At 43.0% G+C, this 27,088-nt stretch overlaps 1 protein-coding gene across 2 annotated transcripts; it reads left to right on the forward strand.

The window, feature by feature from the left end:
* Nucleotides 1-14,326: 14,326 nt before the first annotated feature.
* CD160 (CD160 molecule) lies at nucleotides 14,327-25,072 on the forward strand. Of its 2 annotated transcripts, XM_039841407.1 has the most exons (5): nucleotides 14,327-14,439; nucleotides 19,330-19,474; nucleotides 20,120-20,446; nucleotides 23,378-23,515; nucleotides 24,690-25,072. In XM_039841407.1, exons 2-5 carry the CDS (start codon nucleotides 19,408-19,410, stop codon nucleotides 24,695-24,697), a joined length of 540 nt encoding a protein of 179 aa, XP_039697341.1. In that variant the 5' UTR covers nucleotides 14,327-14,439; nucleotides 19,330-19,407; the 3' UTR covers nucleotides 24,698-25,072. The 2 variants fall into 2 exon arrangements, with proteins under 2 accessions (XP_039697341.1, XP_039697340.1); XM_039841406.1 differs by lacking the exon at nucleotides 24,690-25,072 and having other exon boundaries at nucleotides 23,378-24,234.
* The last annotated feature ends 2,016 nt before the right edge of the window (nucleotides 25,073-27,088 follow it).

Consider the following 27,088-nt stretch of genomic DNA (forward strand, 5'->3'; position numbering starts at 1 on the left):
GTTATGTGCCTGGTAAGCTTTTATATCCATTATTCTGTTTGACCCTCAGCGTGATCCTACAAGACGACTTCTCCATTTTACTGATGGGAAAGCTTGAATTCATCTGGTTAGTCATGCTGCCCGAGATCATCTTGCTCAGAAGGATCAAGGAGCCTGTCTGTCCCCTCAGGTAACACTGTTTTGCCCGCCATCCAGGGAAGAAAGGTGCCCTCCTCTCTTGAGGTACTCAAACAGAGGCTGATGATCTGTGTCGCCTTACAGAAAGATGTCCTGCCTTGTTAGGGAGACTGGAGGAGGTGATTTTGTCTGGGTGCCTTCCAGCTCTGAGATTCCATGACCCTCAGTGCCGCGGGTCCTCAGGCACACTGCGTGAGGGTGTGAGTGAGGTACAGGTCCTGGTGCATGTGTAGGAGGCGCCTGGATAAGAGCCATGAGTTTTAGCATCAAACAGACGTTGCATTGAATCCTAAACCTGCCAATAATCGTTCTGTAGTTTTTTATTGTGAGCTCAAGTTTGTCTAGGCTTTATCTCTGGGAACCCTGGGCAGCTTGTGGGGAGATTTTTCTTTTGTTTCTGTTAGGCAGCACCTCTCCGTACCCCGACAAGAATGGAGAAAGGCGCTAACGACCTGCCTCAGTGTTTCTCGATCATGCAAATAATTAACGTCGGTTACAAGCCAGCTCCATTAAAGGGCAGATTGTGGCTGGGAATTTGCAGGAGAGAATTCTTTTTTTTTCTTCCCAGAGTCCAGGCCAACATAGATGGTTTCCTCATTATTTCTGGTCCGTTTTCCCCATTCTGTTTTTTTCATAAACATATCCTCTTTTACCATACTGATATGTTATGTTTATTCACTATTTTCCGTCTCTCCCCCACCAAAATGTCAGTTCCTCGGAGATCTGTATTTGTTTTGTCACTGAGTCCTAAGTGCCTGGAATATAAGCCTCACATATAGCAAGCTTTAAAAAATGTGATTGAACCGAGTGAAAAAAACAAATCTCCTTTTGCCCGCAGGACTGGTTTTCAGCCCACCATTTCACTGAGAATGTAGCCTTCTGAGGGTCTCAGTTTATGCAGAGCCTCGATTCCTGGGTCTCGTCCCCTGTCCCAAAGTGACACTGGAAAAACAAACTGCTTGGTCACTGGTTTCAGCTTTCACTTCCCTTCTGGGTCTTAGAGATCTCCTTCCTTTCTTCCAAGTTCAGCTGTCTATTTGAAAAAATGTTTGATGTATTTTACCGAGTATTTCTATGAACTTTGTAGAAGGAGGATTTTCAGGTTATCTAGGCTGCCACGTTTGCAGAAATGGTTCTGCCATTTCATGGTTACTTTGCCTCTCGAAGCTCCAGCTTTTTCTTCTATGTAATACAGGTAATACCAACAAGCTTGTAAGATTTCTTGGAACCTTAAGTAGGAAGACATTTTACACCACCCAGAACCCGGTAAACGCTCAGTACATAATCACGTGACTAATGTTTTTGCAAGAGTAAGTCCTCTTAATTTATGGGCACACATTGTACAGACAGGCTCATAGTGCAGTGGGCAGCTCGGGAGGTCAGAATGTTTGGGGCGTTATGGTGGCGTTCCTGCCCACTCACGACACAGCGTTGTGTGCAAGTGATCAGAAACAGAGAACTGGAAAAACTCCCAATATTTTCCCTACCATGTCACCCAGGAAAATTGATGATAGTTGCATAGTTCAGTAGAGCAAACAGCTGAAGCAACCTGCCTAAGGCCAGCTGCCCCAGGCTCTGCCCAGACCTCCACAGATTGAGGAGATCAACACTTCCGCCAACTTTTGAGAACAACAAAACATCATTGAGAGCAACTAAAGAAAACTTAACTAAATGGAAGTTATACCATAACCACAGATCGAAACTTGAACACTGTAAAGATGCCAGTCAGTTCTCTCCAAATTGATCTACAGAGTAATATATTTCTAATCAAATTTCCCACAGAGTATTGTTGTTGTTGTTGTTATTTGTTTGGTTTTTGGTGGAATTTGACAAGCCAATGTTGAAAAATAAGAATAAGGAAGGATAAAATAATATTGAATGACAACTCTAATTGAAAATTTTTTTAAAAGAATAAAGAAGGAGTTGCTCTACTGGGTAATAAGACAGGACAGTGGCAGCGATCGCTAATGTGACAGAGGCATAAGACAGACAAAAGGACCGATGAAATAGACTAAAAAGCCCCACGCCAGACCCGTTTGAGTAGAACAGTGAGTTTATGACAAAGAACAGAGGGAAAGGCTGGTCCTTTTCGATAAATTGTTCTGGTGCACTCCCTTTTCGTCTGTTTTACTTAATCCAGTATGACATGTGTGTGAGTCATGCGTGTTGCTGTGTGCAGTTGTCATTCATTTGTTTTCATTCTGCGACTCCATTTATATAATGTCCGAATACCAGGTGGTAGTTTGAGTGATGCCTGCTGAGTAACACACTGTCCCCACTTCTGGAATGCTGGCAAGATTCTGGGACTTGAGCTGAGTGGTGGCTACACAGGTGTTTATAATTGAGCTATGCATTTTAGCTTGATGCGCTTTTCTGCATGTATATTATATCTGACAATTAATGAGGTCGATCAATAAGGTACGTTACGTGATATACATATAGTACTCTGGGGCAAACAGAAGCAGCTCTGTGGCCTCCCTGGGGGTTCCAGCTGTCGTCAGCCCTGCCCGGCTTATTCACAATTGCAAGGGATCAATATCTTGGCACTGGCATACGATTCCTTGGTCAAGAACCATTGATCTCTCCATCTCGATTTGTGTGTGTGTGTGTGTGTGCGCGCGCGCGCTAAAATTGATCATTTTAACCATTTCCGAGTCCACGGTTCGGGGGCGTTAAGTGCATTCACGTCGTTGTACACCATCAGCGCCATCATCTCCAGAACTTTTTCATCTTCCCAATCGGAAACTCCGTCGGCATCGAAACACCGCCGCCCATTTTCCCCTCCCCCTCCCCCGCCCCGGGCCCTCGCAACCACCATTCCACGCTCTGTCTTGATGAATTTGACAATCTAGATATCTCATGTAAGTAGAATCTCATTGTCTTTTCATGACTGGCTTATTTCATTTAGCAAATGTTTTCAAGGCTCATCCACGTTGTAGCATGTATCAGAATTTCCTTCTTTTTAAGGCTAAATAATAGTCTATTTTCATGTGTACACTGTGTTTTATTTATCCATTCACCTGGCAATGAATGGGTTACTTCCACCTTTTGGCCATTGTGAACAATGCTGCTGTGAACATGGTACACGAATATCTATTCCAGTCTCTGCTTTCAGTTCTTCAGGGTCTACGCCCAGAAGTGGAATTGCGGGATCATATGGAAATTTTATGCTTCGTTTTGTTTTGTTGAGGACATTCTATACTGTTTCCCGCAGAGGCCGCCCCATTTTACGCTTCTGCCAGCAACGCACAAGAGTTCCAATTTCTCCACATCCTCACCGACACTATTTTCTGGGTTTTTTTGTTGGGTTTTGGCGGGGGGCGGGGTTAATAATAGTCATCCTGATGGGTGTGAGGCGACACCTCATGGTTTTAATTTGCATTTCCCTAAAGATGAGTGATGTTAAGCTTCTTTCCACATGCTCATTGATCTTTCACACACCTTCTTTGGAGAAATGTCGGTTCAAGTCCTTTGCCCATTTTTTAATCAGGTTGTTTGATTTTTTTGTTGTTGAGTGGTACCACCTCAATTTTTTGGCCAAGAAACAGACGTCCAGAGAAGTGAAGTGACTTAGCCGAGGTCACCCAAACTCATAGCAGAGCCACGGCTAACGCCCCACACTTTTGCCACCAAGGCCAGTGCCCTTTCTACCTCGCCAGTCTGCCTGGCTCAGTACGAGATTCCCGCCTCCATCCTTCACAGTGGAGGTCACCTCTGATGTCCCCAAGTTTTCCCTCCAACGTCAGGTCTGATTATCCCAGGATAACCTTGTCTTTCGAGTAGCTCATTAACTTGCCCGGAGCCTGGCATTTCAAGCTCCAGTGGTTTTCAGTCTGTCCTGAGTTTATGTTTACGCCGGTTTCTCCTTTCGCTCTCTACGTTGCTCTGGCTTATCGGCCCCCCGGAGAAAGAAGCGGTCTGTGAAGCCTGCATGCCCTCGGAGAAGTCTATCAGGCCGGGGTCCATGAGCAGACCCGAGACAGATGTTCTACAGCTTTGCAAGGTGATGGCGGGAGGCAGGGGAAAGCCTCCTCTGTGATGGCTGATCTACGGCAAAGTAGCAGGATAAAAAATTAGTATTCAGAAATCAGTTACACTCTTATACGCCAATAACAAACTATCAGAAAAAGAAATTGAGAAAAAAATCTCATTTACAATTGCATCAAAAAATAAAATAAAATAAAATACCTAGTAATAAATTTAACGAAAAAGGTAAAAGACCTGTACTCAGAAAATTACAAGACACTGAAGTAAGAAATTGAAGACGATACAAATAAACGGAAGCATATACCTCGCTCATGGGTAGGAAGAATTAACATCATTAAAATGTCCAGACTACCAAAAGCAATCCATAGATTCAGTGTAATTCCTATCAAAATACCAATGGAATTTTTCACAAAACTAGAACAAATAATCCTAAAATTTATGTGGAATCACAATAGACCCCGGAATAGCCACAGAAATCTGAAGAAAGAAGAACATGGACATATCATGCTACACAATATCAAACTATACTACAAACCTATAGTAAACAAAACAGCATGGTGCTGGCATAAATACGGACACACGGATCAATGGAACAGAATAGAGAACCCAGAAATAAACCCACGCCTATATGGTCAATTAATCTATGACAAAGGAAGAAGAATATACAATAGGGTAAAGACAGTCTATTCAATAAATGATGTTGGGAAAACTGGACAGATACATGCAAAACAAAAAAAGAAAAAGAAACTAGACCACCTTCTTACACCACAGACATGAATAAATTCAAAACAGACTGAAGGTTTAAATGCAAGACCCAAAACCATAAAATTCCAAGAAGAAAACTTAGGCAGTAAACTCTGACATCGTTCTTAGTAATATTTTTTCTGATATATCTCCTTGGGCAAAAGAAACAAAAGAAAAAACAGATGGGAAGTCATAAATTTGACTCAAACTCAAAAAAGTTTTTGCACAGCAAAGAAAGTCATCAACAAAATGAAAAGACAATCTACTAAATGGCAGAAGATATCCACCAATGAAACATCCAAAGAAATTAATATCCAAAATTTATAAAGAACTCATACAACTCGACGCTGAAAAAAAAAAAAACAATCCCATTAAAAAATAGGCAGATGGCCAATAGACATATGAAAAGATGCTCAGCGTCACTAATCATCAGAGAAATGCAAATTAAAACCACAATGAGATATCACCTCACACCTGTCAGAATGGCCATCACCACTAAATCAGCAAACAAGTGTTGGCAAGGATGTGGAAAGAAACAAGTCCTCGCGTACTGTTGGTGGGATTGCAAACTGGTGCAGCCACTACGGGAAACTAGCAGTACGGAGGTTCCTCAAAAAATTAAAAATACAAGTACCTTGTGACTCAGCGATTCTACTTCTGGGTATTTATCTGAAGAAATCCAAAACACTAATTCATAAAGATCTATGCACCCCTATGTTCATTGCAGCATTATTTACAGGAGCCAAGATATGGAAGCAGCCTAAGTGTCCACAGACAGACAAATGGATAGAGAAGTTGGGGTACAAGTATACAGCGGAATATTGCTTAGCCATAAAAAGAATGAAATCTTATCATTTACTACATGGATGGACCTAGTGGGTATTATGCTAAGTGAAAAAAGTCAGACAGAGAAGGACAAATACCATAGGATTTCACTTAGTTAGAATGTAAAGAACAAAATAAACAAACAAACAAAACAGAAACAGACTCATAGCTACAGAGAACAATGATAGTTGCCAGATGGGAGGGGGGTTGGGGGGGGCTGGGTGAAAAAGGTGAAGGGATTAAGAAGTACAAATTGGTAGTTACAAAATAGTCATGGAGATGTAAAGTAACAACTTAAGGAATATAATCAACAATATTGTAATAACTGTGTACGGTGCCAAGTGGATACTAGACTTATCGAGGGATCACTTCATAAATTATATAAATATCTAACCACTACTCTCTACATCTGAAACTAATATAAAATAATATTGAATGTCAACTGTAAGTTTAAAATTAAAATGAAAAAAAAAGAAACTGCGCTAGAAGGAATAGTAGAAGGAACTGGGGGTATTTAGCCCAGAAAGGAGAAATGTTAGAATCATTAACTTTCTTCAGAGGTTTGATGGACTCCTGCGTAGAAACGGAAAACTAGGTAATAATAAGAGCCAGCGTTTATTGAGCACTTACTATGTGCCAAGCGCCATGCTCATTATTTGCCATACATTTTCTCATTTAACCTAAACATCAATCCTATGCCGTAAGTGCTATTATCCTCCCAACTCTACAGATGAGGAAAATTTAGAAAAGTTGAGTGACTTGCCCAAGGTCGCATGATAAGCGGTGGAGTCAGGAGATGGACCGGGCAGCCTGACTCTTGTGCCCGCGAGTGACTTAACCATGAGCCGGAGGAGACGTGCCCCGTGTGGAGCCCCCAGCAGAATTAGAAGCAATGGTTGGAAGTTAAAGGGACACAGGTCTGAAGGCCACACGAGGAAGAATTTTTAAACAGCTGGAGAGAATACTGGGTGGGTGCTTGGGGTGGCAACGAGCTGCACGTCGCCAGCGAGAGGAAAGCGGCGGATACGAGAGGTATCGCACGGAGCAGTTCACAAGGAGCCTGAGAGCAGCGGCAGCGGTGCCTGGAAACTCGTTAGATATACGAAGTCTGGGACGCCCTGCAGAGCTGCTGAATCGGAAACCGTGGCTGTGCCTGGCCATCTGGGTTTTAACACTCATCTAGTAACGTGTGCTCAAGTGTGAGAACCACAGGCACAGCAGTTTCTGCACCCTGCCAGGGGCAGGGGCAGGGCCAGATGGCCGTTTCAGTCCTTCCCATGGCTGAGACCTCGTAGTTGTGCAGAAGTGAGATAAACGTGCGATTTAACATCCAACCAGCTTTCCTTATCATCCTGAGCATTGACGAGTAAGATCTTGAAAGCCATCTATCGGGGGCTAAATTGTGTAATTAGACTCAGGCACCTTGGGCATCCAAAGGCTGACAGGATGACTGTGTGTGAGGCTGTGGGTGAGGCCGCCCCTCCCACCCCAGAGGGAGGGGTCTGCACGCTGGCCACCTATGTCACTTCGCCGGTTTTCGTTATATCCATCAGGCACCAGCTGCCCAAAGTCGGACCCGGGTTTCCCAGTGCGATCGGCTGGTTCTGTCGTGAAAGCTGAACTTCTATGTGACAAGGAGGTGTTCCTGGTGTCTGTCCCCCCTGACGACACTTACATGATGGCTTCGGTGCAGGCACGTAAAATGACCTCAAACCCCAGGGCACTTTACTGCTTTAAGGACCACAGAGCATAACAAAACAGAAATTCCCTTTTCGCGCTAGATTAGTCATGAAAAATGTCCCCCGAGCCCACATCTTATGACACCCTTAGGCTCCTGGGTAGCCTGGCCTAGCTGGCAGTGAGGACAGGTGTTTGCTCCAGAACCAGGGGGCTTCTTGCAGGTAGGTTGGAACCCGGAGCTTCTAATGCTCAGGCCGACGCTCTCTCCAACAAAGTCTACAACTCTAGGATTTAGAAACAATCGTTGCAATCTCCCAGCTATCAACAAGGAGGAACAGAACAGAACAGAAACGGTGAGGGGGTCATGGGTGGGGCAGTACAGGAGGTCATCCATCCTGTCACCCCCACAGACAGGACGGTTTGGCGGCCGCTTCTCTTGATAGCTCCCTCCCTGCCTTCTTCCCCTTAGGCCTGGATGGAGCAGCTTCGTTCTCCGCCCCACTCGTACGTAAGCAAAACCTTCTCCCAGGAGAAGACTTGGCGCCTTGCTTTGTACTTGAAGGCACGGTCTGCCCATGTATCTTCTAGTTATTCTATTATCGGTCTTGTCCTTATCGTGAATTATCAAGTGAAAAATCTGTGTCCCCCAAGATGAAGAAAACAATTTCAAAGAGTGGTTTTTCTCAGCCCCCTCAGCCCCTTGGTCTATTTCTAGCACAAGACAATGGAAAAGGAGAAAGCAGCAGGGGAGGAGGAAAAGATTCGCCGCGGGGGAGGAGGTGAGAGAGGCAGGAAGACCCCTGAGGCTGAACAAACCCGTCCTGTGGTTTCCAGAGGCAGAGCAGTGACGGAAGTGGGACCAAAGCACAAGCTGAGGGCTGACGGCATCTTCACTGCGCTTTCACCAGAGCCTGAGAGCAGGAGAGAACTTCTGTCTGGAGGTAAAGAGGCCAACTGGGGACCTGGGCTCTGGGAGCAGGGACGGGACAGTGGACAGAGCTGCCCAGACAAGGACAGGCTTCCGGCGAGGTTCCAGAGACACCCTGTTTCTCGAAATGCCTTCATGCTCAGGAGGCATTTGGGAAGGAGAGGTGTTCCCCATGCCAGCTGGAATGGTGCCTTTCTCCCGCAGACTCCGGGGGATACGAGGTGACACTTCCCTCAAATGGGGAAGGACCAGCTCTGTGCTCAGGGAGGGGAACCCAGGTGGGGCCCTTGAAATAGATCCGGACCCCTCCTGCTGTTCTAAACCCTACAGGCCACCTACTTTTTGTTCAGTGCTCAAGAGGGTCGAGTGACAAAGGGGAGAGAGTCACTGGAGGAAAGTTACGAAGGCCGGGATCACCTCTCCTCTGGGGCCTTGGACAGAAATCACAGATGTTTTCAAATCTCATTAGTTGTGACAGACGTCTCAAAATGGCATAGATTGTCGCCGCTACTCGGAAGTTACCATAGTTTGAGGCCGAAGCTGGGTCTGAAGCCACGTGTGCACTACTCTCTCATACATTCTTTTAATGCTGGGACAACTGGTTTGATATAATGTGGTTCTTTTGTTATCCTCCATATTTTTTAAAATTTATTTTAAATGTTATTCTGAGAAGGTGACCCACAGACTTCACGAGACAACCAAAAATGTCTGTGGCCCGTTTATGTCAAGGATGAGGGACCAGGCCCCTGGGTGCCGAGAAGGGCGGAGCCTGAGAAAGCAGGGCAGCCCCGCGAGGCTCCCCCGAGGCCCGAGGCCCTCGCTTGGGTTTCTCACGGGCTGGGTTCTCGTCTAGGGAGAGGGAGCGGGGCGGTGGCAGAGCCTGGGAGCGCATCTCGGGGTCTGGGGCATCCTTCTCAGTTTTCCAGTTTCGTGATCTGCAGGCAGAGGCATTTGTGCAGCTGATCCTTAACCGTCGAGCTCCTCTGAGAGTTTAGATCTGGGCTTTGGCGACGGAGAGAATGGAGCCTCTTCTTTCCCATCTTGTCGCCACCAGCGACAGTCCACATTCCCTCTGAGCATCTTGGCCGCAGCTTCGTGTGTCCTTTACCTGTCCCGACATTCGCATGAGGGAGCTTTAAACACAGAGGAACGTGAGGCCGGCGAGGTTAGTTCGTGCTTGGGTTTGAGTCCAGGACTCCCAGCACCTCCCAGCTTACGAGATCCCGGCGAGGGGCGCGTTTACTGTCCCCTGCCATCTCTCCGCCCTGAGAGTCCTACGCCCTGGGCGGCGGGCGGGCGGAGCTCAGAAGCCCTGGGGAAGGCCAAGGGGAGGATGCCGGCCTACCCTGCACCCGCATGCACCTGCACACACACATGCACACAAGCACACACACTGCTAGTTTAAGTTTTCCCAGGCTAGCCCCTCAAGCCTGACCCCACGCCCCCGGCGTTTCAAGGCGCCAAGCGATGGGCTGATGAACTGCAGAGAGGACTGGAAGGCAGCGCCCTCTAGCGGCCAGAGTGTAGAACCAGCGGTGCCCGCTCGGCGCGGCACTGAGGTCACCTGTTCCGCAGGGTCCCCTGTCTGCCCCCAGCCCTCTCGAACGGCCCGTGACAGACTTCCATGCTCTGCCCCAGCTCGGCCCTAGCATCGGCGCCTGCGAGCAGACCAGCCTGTCTGCCACTGTCCTCTTGGAAGCGGTCTCTACCCTGCCCCCGACACCTTCCCGCTTGCACTGGTCCCTCAGGAAACATGCCTAGAGAAGGGACTTGACCTTCTCGACATCTCACAGCTTAGCTGGTGCAGAGCCAGGCCTGGAAGCCAAATCTCCCTAGCCCACTCCCCACCTTACCTCACCCCTGCATCTATCAGGCACCAGCCCCCCAAAGTTGACAAACATCTTTCCAGGCCTAACTCCAGGGCCATCTTGCAGCGTTTCCAAGACCTCTCTTTCCGAGTCCGTCCTTCCCGATTCCCTGATATACTTCACGCCCTGTTACTGTCACTCGCGTCGCAGTCGTTCGTGAGCGGCTTGGGTGGCTGCGAGAAGGGCAAAGGAAATGAAACTCAGAGAGACCTGCATAACTTGGGGGTCAGAATCCTAGCACCCCCACTTACAAGCTGTGATTTTCAGCTAGTCGCAATGCCTCCGTAAGCCTCCGTAAGCTTAGTACAAATGACAGTTTTTAAAATAACCATAATAGCTCGGTGTTTTATAAGAAGTAAACACAATCATGTGTATGGAAGCGCTTGGGAGACTGTAAATTACCTCAAATATGAGGAACCATAAAAATAGTCACTACTGAGCCCTTACTCTGCGCCAGGGACCACGCTGTCGCCATGCTATGTAAGCAGTTTGCATTGGTTGCCTCACTGGTTGACCCCCACAACCACCCTGGGAAGACAATATCATCACCATTTTGTAGATCGATAAGTTGATTTTCAGTGAGGTGAGGACACTTGCCCAACGTTACACAGCAAATACCTGTCAAAGTCAGACCGCAGACCTGTCCTGACCCTAGAGGCTGTATTTAACCCCTAAGATGGTCGGCCTCTGCTGTTTGTCATCTCTGTGCCCTATGATGCCTGACATTTTATAGTTGGTCAGTGTTTGTCAAATGTAGCCAGTAAGTGCTGAGTGTAGTTCCTGTTTCCAGAGCCTAACTGGTTGCCCGTTACACAACCAATAAGTCGGGGGACCAGGGCTTGGACACAAGCAGTTTGGCTGTAGAGTCTGTGCTTTTAGCCACAACCTTAGGCTGAATGAATAAACGCAATCTCTCTTTATTTTCCTTTCAAGTCAGATGAGGCTTTGTAGCTAGCAGAAACGCATGTCACTAAACTTTTAAAGTTTTGTCTCTAGAGGCTGTATTCGGATGCTATTGACATTCTGGGGGGGAAAGGGGGCAGCAGCATGGGGGGACAGACCACTGGGCTGCTGCTTGGGTTTATCAGAATTGCGACAAATTTATAGCTAAATATAGGGAAAATTATCAGTTGTCTCCATTTAGATTTTCTATGTTCCTTAATAGCACTTTATAATTTTTACTCTATAGGTCTTGATGGAAATCTTGTTACACTTTAAATTCCTGGGCATCTTATGGGAGTGTTTTTATTGCTATAATGAGTGAGATTTTTTTCTTCTATCATATTTTCTGAATAGTGATTATATCTAGGAAAATTAATGATTTTATATATTCACTTTGTAAGTGACTATCTTATATATATTATTATATTTATTTTTGTTCTGTTTATACATTATTAGTTTACATAAATTACAGTTACATAATATTCCATACTGTGGCTATGCCATAATTTACTCAACCATTCTCTAACCAGTGGGTCTTTACCTTTGTCTATGTAAGTTACATCATTCGTAAATCTTTGCCTCAAGATTTCCAATATTTATATTCCTCGCTTGCTTCTCTAGTTGTCTAAATGCAGTGATCAACATTTCCAGAACACTGTAAAATAATAGAGGTAATAGGAAGCATTTTTGTCTTGCTCCTAATTTTAAGAAATTCTATTTTATCATTAATTATGATGCCAGAATTCTATTTGATATATTTCTCTATTTTGTTGAACGATATTCATTTTTACCATTTTACTTAGGGTTTTAGTGAGAATAAAATATAAGCTTTGATCAGAATATTGACTTTCTTTTTCGATCTAGAACATGTAGATATTAATAAATTTCCTGATATTGAGTCATCCAAGAATTCCATTTGACACAGTGTATTACATTTTTAATATTCTGCTGGATTAGTTTATTGTTTTATTTAGGATTTTTGCATGAATATTCATGTGGGACTGGTCTGTAGTCCTCTTTATTCTTTAAGGTTTTTGTATTAGTAAAAAGAAATGAGATTTCCTTCTTTTCCTATGCCATCGATTTGAATAGCATCAGAATAACTTGGAGAATTTACTTATAAACTATCCAAAGTAGTGCTTTCTAGAAATTTTTTCATGAAAAAAATTTTCTCAATTTTTATTATGGCCTAAAAGGTTATTGGTCCTTGTAGGTTTTCTTTCTTTTCTTTTATTCTTTTTTTTTTTTGAGTCAAGTTTGCTCATTTGTATTTTCATAGGAAATTATTTCAACCAGCTTTTCTAACTCTTTAGAGTAATATAAAAGTGGGTACGTAGCAAACTTCTCAGCTCTGTTCTGTTTTATATACACGGTATCATAGTATCATATATATATGATACACATCAGATATACATATGCTATATATTTGATTGTTAATTGATAGATCTCTGTACATCCATATATATGCTTTTTTCTTTATCATATGTATTATCTTTATCTTTTAAAATCTATCACTTGATATGTACAAAAATATGTAACATATCTAAAAACATAAAGCATAACAACTAACACCTATGAGCCCATTGCACAGCCGCAGAACTAGAACATAACCAAAAGCATCCTCTGCCCGTGCGCTCCTCCCGCACCATCTCACTGACAAGGAATAACGGGCAAAGAAGATGCAGCTTATGGAAAATAGGATTTCTAGGATGTATCTTTTTGGTTTTGACATCTATGCTAATTGCATTATGGCAGAGCGTGTGGTCTTTATGATACTGATTCTTGGAGACTTGCTTTATTGGCTAGTAGTACATGATCAAGTTTATAATTTTTCCATGTGTGTTTGAAAAGAATGGGAATTCTCTAATGGATAGGTGGCGAGGTCTCTGTATGTCCATTGGCTGAACTTGTTTACTATTACTTAAATCTTCTCCATCTTTTTGTTTGCTTTTTTTGCTATTATCATGAATCTTTCTGTAGTTTCCATTTCTTCCTATAGTTCTTTCAAATTCTGCTTTATATGGTTTGAGATTGTGTTATTTAGCGCATACAAGATTCTAATAATTATGTTGTCCTGGTGAACTGACTCTTTTTTATCACCATATAGTAACTCTACTGCTAAAACATTTTGTCTTTTTTGTCCAATATTAATATATGCCAGCTTTCTTTTTGCTTTTATATGTAACTCATATCTTTTTGTCCTTTGATTTTTAACTTTTCTATGTCTTTATTCTTTGAATGCTCCTTTTGCATATAGCATATTGCTACATTTCATTAAATCCTATCTGACAATCTTTCTTTTTGGTTAATTTATAGGATTATTAATATATTTGAACTGGGAGTATTATTTTCCTTTCCTTTTTGTATACTTTCAGTCTACCTCTCACACTTTTATCTTATTGTGATATATATTATGATTAAAAGCATTTCGTTAAATCCCATTATTACAAAATATCTCTGCAGTAGATATGTAAGGAAACTAAAATTAGATGTTTTTAAACTTCTTATGACCATAGCTGTAAATATATATTTTTAAAATTCCTCTTCTTAATATGATTGATCGAACAACAAATTTTGTTAGTTTTTAAACATAATACTTCAACATTTTATACACTCAAAGTGTTAGACTGGATTTTTAAAAAATTTCATTCTATCTGTGGATATTATTTTTTGCTGAAATGAAAAGCATTCAGCATCATTATATATGTATTTTTTAAATAGATGTTTGTGTCGAGAGATAATGTTCACGTAAGCAGATGAGAACAAGACAATTTTTAACAGCAATATCTATTTGAATTTCTATCTCATACAGCAAAAATCTATCAGAAAAAAATACATTTAACAGTCAACTTGATTACTTTTTAGGTGATGTAGTATTTTTTCTTTATTATATTTATTACGTGTTATATATGTATTAATGGCTAAGCTCCTGCAGTAGAAAATGGAAGAGAAAAAGAATGAATGTTCAATCATGTTGCTGTACAACAAACCACCCGACAAACTCTGGTGGTTGAAAACGATAACCTTTTTTTAGCTCACAATTCTGTGGTTTGGCAATCTGGGCGGGGCTCAACTGGCAGTTCTTCTGAGCTCATTGGTTTGTCTGGAGTCAGCCAGAGGTAGGCTGGGTGCTGATTGGTTGCAGATGGTCTCACTCACATGTCTCATGCTCTGCCGAGGAGATGGGAGAAACTTGTGTCATCTCTAGCAATTAGCACACTGGCCTGAGCTTTGTCAGAGTCGGCTGGATTCCAAAAGCAGCAAGAGAAAGAAAGCCAATCCAGATGTGTAAGCACTTAACAAGATTCTGTTTACTGTGTTTGTCCTGGTAACTTCCCACAGCTGACTCTACCCCCAGCATCACCTTTTGTCTTTAACTCTGAATGTGGAGTTGAAGGTGGTGGCTGCCGCCATTTGGGGTGTTACTCAGGGTTCCCGGCTCTCTCTCACATATGGGAGGAGGGTAGGGGTATGCGTGTTATTAAACTTTGTAATCTGTTTCTCTCCTACTAATCTGTCTGTGTTAATTTGATTATTAGACCAGCCAGGAAATCCTTGAAGGGTAGAGGATGATTTTTTTTTCTCCCTGACAATTGTATATATTTATAGACCACAGAGAACAAGTACAAAGATACATAGCATATCGTTTGTCTTGTTTACCTCAGAGAGGGAAGAGGGAGAGTTTAGTAATTTTTCTTGATGCCATTTTATGTTGTTCGACTCGCTAAGATGATCCTGTAATACTTTTATAATTTAAAAAATTGAGTACAGAATATGTATCTATGTATATATGTATATATCTGTGTATCTGTCTGTACACACACACACACACACACATACACATTTGGAAATATGTCAGAACGTAAGATGTTCACCATGAGAAGTTTAGGAACCAACGAAATGGACTTTCATTATGTGTTTTACATATTATATATTTTTTACAATGACAATTTTAAAAAAACCTAGTCACACTATAGCGTGGGGTCAAAATAAAAAAAATATGTCTATTGGTGGGATTAACAAAAAGGTCAGAACTAAGATGCTGGATGATTGTTTGTAAGACGAAACGAAAGGCGATCAGAATAAAAGTGTTTTTAAGTCAATTGCCTTAAAACTGAAATGTGCCATTTTGTGTGGATGGCATGCTAATTGGGGATAGCTTTTGATTTGTGCTATTATCATTGCGTCAGATACTTATTTCAAGCACTTAGGCTCTGCATGTGTTAAATAAAGAACATATTGGATGTTGGGGAGCAATGAATGGGCTTACTTTTTTCCTAAGTTTTTAACCTATTTCCCATTTAGAAAAAAAGTATAGCTCTCGGCCAGCATTAATTTCATTTTACATAAACATGCTTTTTGAGGCTGAAGCAAATCTGACTGGTTTTCAGTGTGAAAATAAAATGTAAAAACCGTTCTTGGAGTTATTTCTAAACAGAATTTGTCTCTAATCCTGATATAACAGAAACGTATACATGAATTGGATTGAGGCCTAACTGCCCCGCTAAAACATTAGGCCCAGATGGTCTCACTAGAGAATGCTACTAAACCTTTAAAAAACAGATAATTTCACTGCTTTTGGAAATCATTCCTGAGCTTACAAAAGAAAAGTTTCCAAATTCTTTTTGTGAAATAAGCCTAACATTTATTCTAAAACCCAACTAAAGTAACACAAAAAATAAAAAAGAAATCAATCTTATTTGAGAATATTGAAGCGAAAGCCTTAAATAAAATACTATGAAACAGAATCCAGCAGCATATTAAAAGAATAATATGCCAAGACCAAATGCTGGTTTTGTTTTTGTTTTTTAGGTTGCAAGCATGCACCAATTTCAGGAAATCTATTAACACAGACCAAATATATCTATTAAGAAAAATCATATGATCATTTTAGTTGACATCTAAAATGCAATTACTATAGCATTTAACATTCCTCCTTGGTTTTTTTAAAACTCCTAATAGAAATAAATGTATATTCCTTAATATAATAAAACATCTCATCCCTAGCTAGCATATACCTAATAAGGAAACAATTAAGCATTCCCCACTAAATTCAGAAAAAAAGACAGGGATTCATTATCACCACTGTTATTTAATATTTTCTGGAGATATTAGCCAACACAATTAGACAGGAGAAAGAAATCAGAGATATAAAAATAGAAAAGGAAGTGATTATCATTATTTAGAAATTATATGATTGTTTGTCAAAACCTTGAGAATCAACTGAAAAATTATTAAAAACAATAGAATTATTAGAGAAGGCAGCCGGATATGAAATTAATATATAATAAACAGTCTTTCATGTAGAAACAACAATGAAGAGTTAAAAGATTTAATGAATGATATAAAAGAAAAATGACATAAAGGTAGAAACAAAAAACAAAAGACAATGGGAAAAAAATGATATTTTTCGATAGTGACAAAAAATATACTCAAAATAAACTTAGTGACAAATAAACAAGACCTTTATGAAGAAAACATCTAAACATGGCTGAGAGACACACATCAAAACACAAGACTTAAAAAATGGAGAGGAATATCACATTCTTGGATCAAAAGAATCAATGCCACAAAAATTTCAATTCTAAGTTAAAACATCAATTGCACATATCCCAATTTTAAAAAATACCAATATTATTTTTCTCTGGTGGTAGATGGTGGGAAGGGAGAGACTAGACAAGCTGATTATAAATATCAGATAGAAAAATTCTGAAAACTTAGAGACTAAATATTAAAACAGTCTAAATCTACAACAAAGACGATTAGACATTTAAAAATAAAATATTAACAAGTCAATAAATTACTTTCTAAGAATTAAAATATAAATCTACTAAAATTTGTCGGGCACACATATAAATAGAACGAAAGTATATAAATCGGCACGCATACACACAGGTGTATGTGACAAGCATTTCAAGTCAAGAGTGGATTGTTTTATTCAACTAAAGGTATTGAAACTGACTGGTAGAAAGCTCGAAAAAAATTAAGTTACGGCTGTACCTTACCTTTTCCACCAAAATAAATTCTATAAATACAACAATTTTAATGTAAAAGAAAATTAAAAAATAAAAGTACTGGAAGAAACCATGGGAGAATGTTTTAAATTTGGGAGTAGAGAAGGCCCGTATAGCATGTCACAAAACCTGACAGAGATTAACATAAAAGACCAGATTGGTAAGTTTAATTACATGAAAACAAAAAGATTTCTGCAACACAAAACCCACCATAGAGAGGGGAGGTACAAGAGGGTGAAGGGGGTCAAATATATGGTGACAGAAGGAGACTTGACACACCATACAGATGACGCATCATAGAATTGTATATTTGAAACCTATATAATTTTATTAACCAATGTCACCTCAATACATTTAATAAATTTTTTAAAAACTACCATAGAAAAGACAAATGGTAAGCTAGAAAAGTATTTCTAACTCCTATCGCAAAGGACTAATTTTTTGAGTATATATAAAGAACTCCTACAAATCAATTGAAAAACATCACTGTTGACAACCCGAAAGAAAAACGGGCAATTTCATAGAAAGGGAAAAACAAACATCTCTTGAACACATCAAAATATGCTTAACCTCAGTCGTGATAAGAGAATTGTAAATTACAACCACACTGAGGCCATTTTTCACCTCTCGAATTAGCATCAGATTGTTGGCATGGGTATGAAAAAACATTCTCACATTTGCTTGTGGAAAGGTACGCTGGCGTGACCTCTGTAGAGGACAATATGGCAACGTTTGTCAAAATAGCAAACGCATATACACCCCTGGACCAGCGATGCAACTTCTAGAGATTCACCATGTGCAAAATGACGTATATACAAGGTTATTCATTGCAGTGGGGTTTGGAAAAGACTGAAAATAGTCAAAATGCTAATTGCAATCTATGTGAATAAATTCACATAATTATGAATAGTGTGCAACAATTTTTAAAAAGGGAAATTATGTACTAATATAGCCTCCAGGACACACTGGTAAGCGAAAACAGCAAAATGTAGAACAGCGTGTACTGTATGTTATCATGTATTCTTATTATTTTTAAAAAGGAAAATATGGAACCGTTTGTATAGGCATAGAATATCTCTAGAAGTTTCCACAACAATCAGGCAACCATTATTTTATATATATAGATGTACAATTTATCTTTTTTTGACATAATGGTATATTATGGACATCCCTTCATGCTCATATTTATAGAACTCATTCTTTTTAATAATAAATATCATATTCTATTGTATGGATGAGTCAAAATTTATTCAACAATTTCTCTACTGGTGAAAATTCAGTTGTTTTCCTGGTCCTGGTTTTTGTTCAGTTTTGTTTTTTTCAACATGGTGATAATTTTTCTTAGCTAGGATTAGAAAATATAAATGTAACAGGTAAAACAATAAAAATATTGGGAGAAAATTACAACCTCAGCCTGAAGCAAACTTTCTTAATACAGGAAACACAAATGATTTAAAAGAGAAGATAGATGTATGGTATTTAACTGCATGCAAATGTCAATTTTCCTTATGGAAAGAAAACAAAGTCAAGAGACAAACAACAAATTGGAAGGAAATACATGTTTTTAAAAAATGGCGGCCAGGTTAATATCTCTAATATAGAGAGAGCTCCTAAAAGTTGATTTAAAAAAAATGCAAAAACTATGAACAGACAATTCATAGAAGAGGAAATACTAATGGCCAATAAACATAAGAAGAGCTCTTCACCCTCAATAGTCATGGAAACGCAAAATAAAACATCAGCGAGATGTTTTTTCATCCCTCAGATTGGCAAAAACTTAAAAGATCGCTAATATCCACTGGGAAGCCCGTGGAGAAATGTACATTATCAAGCATTCTTGTTGAACGTCTTAATCTCAAACATCTTTTTAGAGAGCAATCTGATAACACGTAGTAGAAAAAAATTTTAATGTTCATATTCTTTGAACTGACAATCCAATTAACTTAGAAAAAAAAATCTGCAAAGACAGCCCTTAGCATCTCTGTCTCCTCTCTCCAGTACACCCCACTGGATTCGGCATCTGGCTTCCCAGCCAGCTAGATTCTCACACCCAAGCCCTCCTCCATCTCCATCAGACCCCGGCCAGCCGAAGGAGGTGCCTGGGACAGGGAGGCGGCCTTGGAGCCCCGGAAGGCCTTGTCCAGGATCCCCCCTGTGCTTTCAGGAAAGTGAGGCCAAGGACATCAGCAGAGCCGGCATTTGCCTCGATTTCCTAGAGCTGCTGACAACGTGTGGGACGTCGATGGCACCTGGCAGAGGCTGCTTTGCTCTGGCTGTTCTGCTGGTAATCGCTGACATCCAGCTTGGTGGTAAGGACAGCCCACCCCCAGGTCCCCAGGCCAGAGACAGCCATCAGGGAGGATCCTGGACTCGTGAGGAGGGATGGACCCCATGAATTTTTTTCTGGTGAGGTAGAAAAGGACCCACCCTTCTTGACACTAATAAAGTGTCAAAAATACAGTGTTTTCTTTTTTGTCAGCATCCGATTGCCCATTCTGCTTCTGCTGTGTTGCAAAGAGCCTGGCAATCTGGCCCGATCTAAGATTCCTACAGGTTAGGACATCCAGGTTTGAGATTCAGATACCACAATATTCGTCGACTCTGGCAAACCCATTTAACCACTCCGTGCCTCAGTCTGTTAATCTATAAAATGGGAACAAGAAGACCTGTCTCTAAGGCTATCTCGAGGATTAGAGACAGTGCACTCTGATAGTTAAAGGCCCTACAGAGTTCCAGACGGAGAGCAGAAATAAAATACAAATCATTCCTGATTAGTAGCTGGGATTGCCTGTGTCCTTCAGATACGCCTACAGCACGTAGACAGCTCTTTGAAGAGGCTGGTATTTAATGTCTGTGGGGAGGCCCCTGCCTCACCTTGACATTTCTGTGGAAGTGAATTTCATTTACCATGTACACCTGGCTTCCCACGGCTAATTCCTGCTTTCCTGTTTCAGGATGCATGAACATCAGCAGCTCAGTTTCCCAGGAAGGAGAGAGACTAAGCATAATCTGTACCGTGTGGCATAAGGAAGGAGAGGCAGAGGGGGTTGTCGTGTTTTTGTGCAAGAACAGGACTCGGGACTGCTCCCCTGAGACCAGCTTGGAGCAGCTGAGACTGAAACGGTATCGTGGGCCAGATGGCGGCAGTGAACGGTCATCGCAGTTGGTGTTCACCATAGACCGAACCACGCCGTCCAACAGTGGCATCTACCAGTGTTGTGCCAGAAGCCAGAAGTCAGACATCCACCTTCAAGGCCATTTTTTCTCCCTTTCGGTCACAGGTGAGCTCCCAATATCCCTAATGGCACCAGGTGGGACGTCAGCAGGTGGACAGCTGGAGACCAGTGGTTGTCTCAGGCCCTGGGTGGGCAGCTCCTCAGGGACATGTGCTCCCCGTGACTCGGTCCTGGCCCACCGTTCCCACCGGCAGGCGCTGCATCCTGCGAAGCACGCAGACGAGGGCCATCTCATGTTGTCTTTAATTTTAAAAAATCGTACTGAGGTAGCCATCCCACTTTTTGTTGACACTGAGACTGAGTCACAAGGAGATGAAGCACCTTGTCTGATGCCACTCACTGACCAGGGCCGGTACAAGCAGAAAGGTCTGGAATTTCGTCCTCCCCACTCCCAGTTCGGCCCTGTCTCCGGGATGTGGCTGTTTCTAAACAGACGGATGGACTTGAGATAAATCAGACAGTTGTTTTCAAGAGCATTTAGTTATAAGAAAGGGAAACCCATTCAAGCTGCCGTAGATTAAAGGGGCAAAATAGTAAGGCAAGTGTAGCCGGTGTCCAGGAGTTTGTTTCTAGAATCAGAAAGCAGGAAGCCAACAGAACCCCAAACTGTTATTGTCTCCATCTCTGGGGCAGCAGAGCCTCTGCGTATCTCCTTCATTTTGTGTGTGCTCCCGTGTTCTGTCACTATTGTGGACAGCCTGCCTACACATGGCCACCCCAGCCTCGACTTTACATGCGTGACATCCTCATATACCCAGAGTGACTCTCCATGTTTTTATATGCCCAGACAATGCAGCAAGCCTTCAAAATTAAAAATTATGTTCTACTTAGAATTCTGTGCCCAAACTACCAACCACACGTGAGGAAAGGCATGGAATAATTCAAAACAAATTTTGTCTTCCATGTAATCTTTCTTAAGAAGCTACCAAAGGAAGTGATCATTATCTGCAGGGAAAATGCTAAATTTTACCAAAGGGAACATAATCATAGCATGCAACGTGACTCTGTAATAAGTAACATTTACAGAATCCAAAGTCTAAAATTTGTCATAATGGTTTTTGAAAGACGCAGAGAAGGGAAGTGGCTAGAGGTTTATGGAATCACATCCTCATCTTCTATAGCAGAAAGTCAATCAAAGTCTATACTTTCTCATCAAGGAGTGGTGACATGAGCATATTATTTAGGAATATGGTGAAACATCTCAAAGAATTGACAGCGATCGTCTCTGGGGAATAAGCCTAGGAAGATAAAAGGATACTGCTGTAATCCGTTATCAACTTTAAAATACTATCGTATTTTTTAAGAAAAATAGATTACACACAGAGACCCCAAAGATAAAAACTTGGCCCAGAGCCTTTCCTCATCTCCTACGGTTAGTAGTTAATCCACATTCTCAGCTTCGCTTTAGGTTGCTTACTTTCTTCCATGCTCCCAGGTACGTCTCCCATATGACCTAGTATGGCGCTGGGCACTTCCGCGCTCTCCATGATCAAACTCCCATCTTCTCTACTGGCTTCTGTGACTGTGCTCCCCCCGGCTTTTCTACCTTTCTGCTGTTTTCTCTCCTTCTCTGCCTCCGTTTCCTCCACCCATCTCTCAACGCATGAGAATTCATTTCCAAAGAATCACTCCTCACCCCTCTGTCTTCTCTCTCTACTCTCTCCCTAGTTCTCACTCTTAGGATTTAAACCTGTCCACCCTTGCACCTGACCCACAAATCAACTTCTCCAGCTCTAACCTCTTTCCTAAGTTGCAGTTAAACATTTCCACTGATAACTGGACTCCCAGCTCCTGAATGCCCTACTGATGCCGCAGACTCAAATCCATCCTCCCGAGACTGGACTTCTATCCACGATTTAGTCAGAACCATGGTTCCTCCTTTATTCTCTTCCCCCAACCAGTTAAGTTGCTAAGTACGGCTAGTTCTTTCCAACATTCGTCCCTTTCTTTCCAAAGGTGTCCTCCAGGTCATCGTCTCACACCTAACACATTTCAATGGTCTCCTATCTGGCCAGCCCCACTTGAGACCCAACTGCATCTTACTCGTTTTCGTGTCTCCCACATCTACCTCAGGACCTGGCACTGAGGTGTTGCCTAGTAACGGCCCGCCGACTCTAAACATCTTTCTAAAATGTTAATTTGTACATAACATACCACCAGTTTTAATATCTCTTCACTTTACTTTATCCTGGCACTGAGGGTTTTATAAAATTTCTATTTAATACTCTTTCATTCATCTCATAAATTTGTATTGTGCATCCCAAGCACAAATGCTAAGCCTTGGAGGACAGGAAGGGGGTACAAGGCTCTCGCTCTTATAATCTACTATTCCCATTCTCCTACTATTTCTGCTTGTGATGCTTCTCCCTAAGACACAATGCCTTTCTCGTTCTCACCATATTTATGTATTAGAGCCAACACGTATGCTCACCAAATGTGGAAATAAGATTCCTTTTGGAAGATGAAACTAATAAGGCCAGACAGGTAACAGTGTTAAAAAACGACATGCTAAGTGATCTATTACTTCATTTAATCTTCATGGCCTTTTGAGAAAGGTACTATTCTTGTCATGTGACGACTTGGGCTCAAAGGTAATTTGTGTTAAGGTCACTCAGCTTGTGCGTGGTGGATAAGAAACCAGATCTATTCCAAAGCCCAGATTTTAACTTAGCCTGAACTGCTCGAGCCACTCCAGAAGATGGTTTTCAAATGAGCTCTGGAGACACCCACTGCAAGGGGACTCGGGTAACTTTGCTGGCTCTCTGGCATGCCTTAAGAGTTCCTTCAAGGTAGGCTTATTTGCATCCCCAGTATCACACAGATTCTCTATTTATTGCTGCTAAAGTACCCACAAATGTTTTAAAAAAAAAAAATCCTTATCCGGGTAATGAATTATATGCTGAGAAGTCGCAACAAGCGGCACAAGGAGGGACTTCTGAAACCCTCGCCTGATCCGCTGATTCTCTTTGGGACCAGAGCCAGGGAACTACACAGCGATGGGACTACAAGGAACTGGGCGCCGTGAGCTCAGCCACAGCAAAGGCGCTCTCAGTTCAGGCTTCCGGCAGGAGAAGCTCTGGGCAATGCTGGTCACCAGCCTGCTGGCCCTGCAAGGTATGTCCAGATAAATCGTATGCACTCCCCACGACGAGGGTGCTATACCTTTGTCGCCTTGGTTATTCTCCAGCAGGAGGGAGGAGAGGGGGATGAAGTGGGGGAAGGAAATGCTCCTTGAGCCCTGACTGTCCACAGGAAAATATCGAACCAGAGGGCTAAAGGGACCCAAAGGGACTAAAGATTTCACACTGACTAGGGAAAAATGGATGACTCAGACTTGCACTGGGTAGGTCAGACCTACCTGGAAAGGCAGGCAAATCCAGGTGCCTCATTCACTGGATGAACAGAGGGCTACAAGTTGAGGCCATTATGTGACAACGAACAAGGCAAGAGACCGACGTGGTCTGCTGGTGGGTTTTGAACAATGCAGCTTCCTCGGCAAAGGCCGATGGCCAGATTGAGTATATTAAATACTTCTGGCTGAGTCCACAGTGCCATTTATCAATACAAATCAGGGTTTTCTGTTAGACAATGGCTGGAACTTGTGATAACTTGCCATTTCATTTTTACATCATCAATAACTGACACAGGTTTTTGCCCATCCTTGGCATCCTTAATTCCATTTTATTTGTGCTGCCCTCGAATCAAAACCCATTTGGAGAGCCGCCAGAATGTGAGCTCTCAGAGCCGGGACCGGCTTGTTTACTCCATCAAAGAGAGTACAAGGCGCATGCAGGTTCTTAATAAATTTGTTTAACCCATTTCCCGTTGGCCCCGAGAATACTCACCAGCAGCACTTGGGGCTACGTTTACCCCGAGATAACTCGCGGATTAGTCCTAACCTAACCCGCTAATTTCAGGGACTACCCTTGTCCTATCACTAATTTCAGGGACTACCCTTGTCCTATCACTGAGCCAACCATTCATTGCTATACATGGAAAACCTACTGTGAACTCTCTGAGTGACACGCTTCTTGACTGTCCTGCCTTGCAGCGAGGAGCGGTCAAAGGCTGGCTCCCTCCCCACTTCCACCGGGATCAGCCGGACTTGCTAACGATCACATCTGCACGTTGGCAGTAAGACACACACGTAATCTCGTGTTTCCTCTCTCATCCCTTCTCTAGACACGAACACCTATCACACGCACATCCCAGATGAATTACAGGAGCTATTATGCTGCTATTCTAAGTTTTGTGGCAATGATACAAACTTTCCTTTTTCTTTCTACAGCTTTGTAAGCCAGAAGTAAAGCAGCAAGATACATCCCACTCTCTTTAGCTTGGTACCTCTCACATTACAACGTGTACAGAGCACCACCCACCTCTCAACCACCGGGGGAGAGGAGGGGAAACAGGTCAGAAGGGAAAAGATGCTAAATATGCCAAGAATCTGGAGAATTCACAGCAGGGAGAGCAAACCTGCCTTTCTTCCCAACTCCGTCACCTGCAAATAAAAAGTAAAGCTCCCACTAAGGCGGCTGGCGCGGTTCTCGCTGTGTGTGTGTGTGTGTGTGTGTGTGTGTGTGTGTTTGTGTGTGTCCTGTCCGTCCGTCCCCAGGACTCGTCCTCCCTCCCCTCCAACACAGTGAAATAAACAAGCAAGTCAAACACCAATTTCTTTGGAAGGCATTTTTATTTAACACTGTGAAGGAAAGAGAGAGGAAACAAGCACGGGCAGGACTGAAGAGAAAGCGCCAGACGCAGTGACTTGACCTGCGTGGAAACGAGGAGACGCAGAGACCATGGTGCCCAACAGCATCCGCGAGGCGCTGCCAGGGAGACCGGAGCGGACCAGGGGCACCGCAGAGCTCAGCGGGCTGCCTCCCGTCAAGCACCCGTCAGCCTCTTCGGTCACTTCTCTTTCTATATAAATGCCCAAAGCAGGATTTGCAGCCCCTTTCCTCCTAAGTGCCCAAATCCTGTTTCTCTTTGCCACAGTTCAGCAGAGAGGAGAGGGTAGGATATTCCTGATAGGAAGAACCACAGGAATCAAGAGGAAGGAACACAGACCATTTCACTGAAGCTAAATGACAAGCCATCGAAAGGAAACAGATACCTTACCTGTGATCCTTGGCCAGCACCTGCCAACTGTGGGAGCTAAGGTTTGTGGGAACACAGAGAGAAACGGCAGAAAGAGATGGGTAAGACCCTCATTACTGATGGTCCTGAACCTCAAACTCAAAGGTCTGGGTTTTGTGTCTTATGGAGGGAAAAGACTAGGCACAGAGTCAAAAGACCTGGGCTCAGATTCTGGCTCTGCAACATGCCGGCCGGCTATGTTCCTTGAGCAAACGAAGTTCTGAGATATGGCTTCAAATATGTATACACTATATAACGCAACTGGATGTTGATTCTGGTGTGACTAATAAAGACAAACTGATTTAAAGGCATTACTGAAATCGCAGTAGCTTATTGTTATGCATTTTTTCACCAAAGTACTAAAAATACAACTATCATCTTGTTGGGAGGGGAGTCTAATACTCTTTGGACCTTAAAAAACGGTACATCTCATTAGAAAAGGTAAAGACCACAGGCCTACATCCCAGGCTTCACAGATGTGAGTCTGCGAGCTGGAGGAGGCGGCAGCACACAGGCTCCGTGGACACCTTCGACACGGAATCTGGTGAAACGAAGTTTATGTGTGTAAGACCTCAGAGCTGGACGCCTGGAATTCCACTTGTCTGGCAGGCGTGAGATCAAAACCACAGTGTCCTTTGGATGGGACACGGGCGCTGTCCTGCCCCTGGGAAGGCCTCCAGCGTACAGTGCTCTGCGTGTCCCATCTTAAACTCTGGAGCAGCCTGTGGGTCGCGGCCTGTGCACCGACTCTGACATCACCACCAGCCTCATCCTCCCACACGAGAGCCATCAGGACTTATGTGAGATTCATTCTGGACACTGTGAGAGAGAGCACTCTCCAGTCCCCCAGCTCCGGGTCCCCACTGGTTCACTCTTGCAGACAGCCCTCTGGCCTCCCACCCTCCAGCACGAGGCCAGAAGGGGCTCCCCTGACACCACCACCTACTGAGCGGCCCTGCCCGGCTTCCAGGAGGGAGCCGGCTCAAGGGCAGCCTGCCTGGGTCAGCGCTCGCAATCGAGTCTGGCGTGCCCTGCGCCTCCCGAAACCCAGGGGGGCCCTGCTGCTTAGAGCAGACGCGGCGCATGATGCCCTCCTCATCGGACTGATGTCCTTAACGTTCCCTGAGGAAATGCGCCTGGACGCCAGGGAGAAAGAAACGGAAGCATGCAAGTCGCAGAGAAGTCCATTTGGCAGCAATAATTTATCATGGAAAAAAAAATGGTATTTAGCTTATGACAAAGAAGCAATGGATTATAAACACCCGTTCCTCAAAGCCATTTATTCTCAACTTTCATAAACGACTAGGCTTTTACCGCTACTGAATCCCTTCGCCACACCAGTAACGAGCCAGCAGTGTCCCGTCACCGAGAACCGTAGGGGCAAGGGCCTGAGCGTGCACAGTGAGAACCGGACTGTGAGGCCCCTGCCCCCGCCGTCCCCCGGCCCACTCCACCTCAGCACCATATCCTTTCTTCCTCGAGTGAGAGGAGCCTATGTGTGTGTCTGCGAATATATACATGTTCCCACACATGTATGAATGTGCAAAACGA

Source organism: Pteropus medius, unplaced genomic scaffold, assembly GCF_902729225.1.
Source record: "Pteropus medius unplaced genomic scaffold, Ma_sr-lr_union100, whole genome shotgun sequence".
In the NCBI taxonomy this organism is placed as follows: domain Eukaryota; kingdom Metazoa; phylum Chordata; class Mammalia; order Chiroptera; family Pteropodidae; genus Pteropus; species Pteropus medius.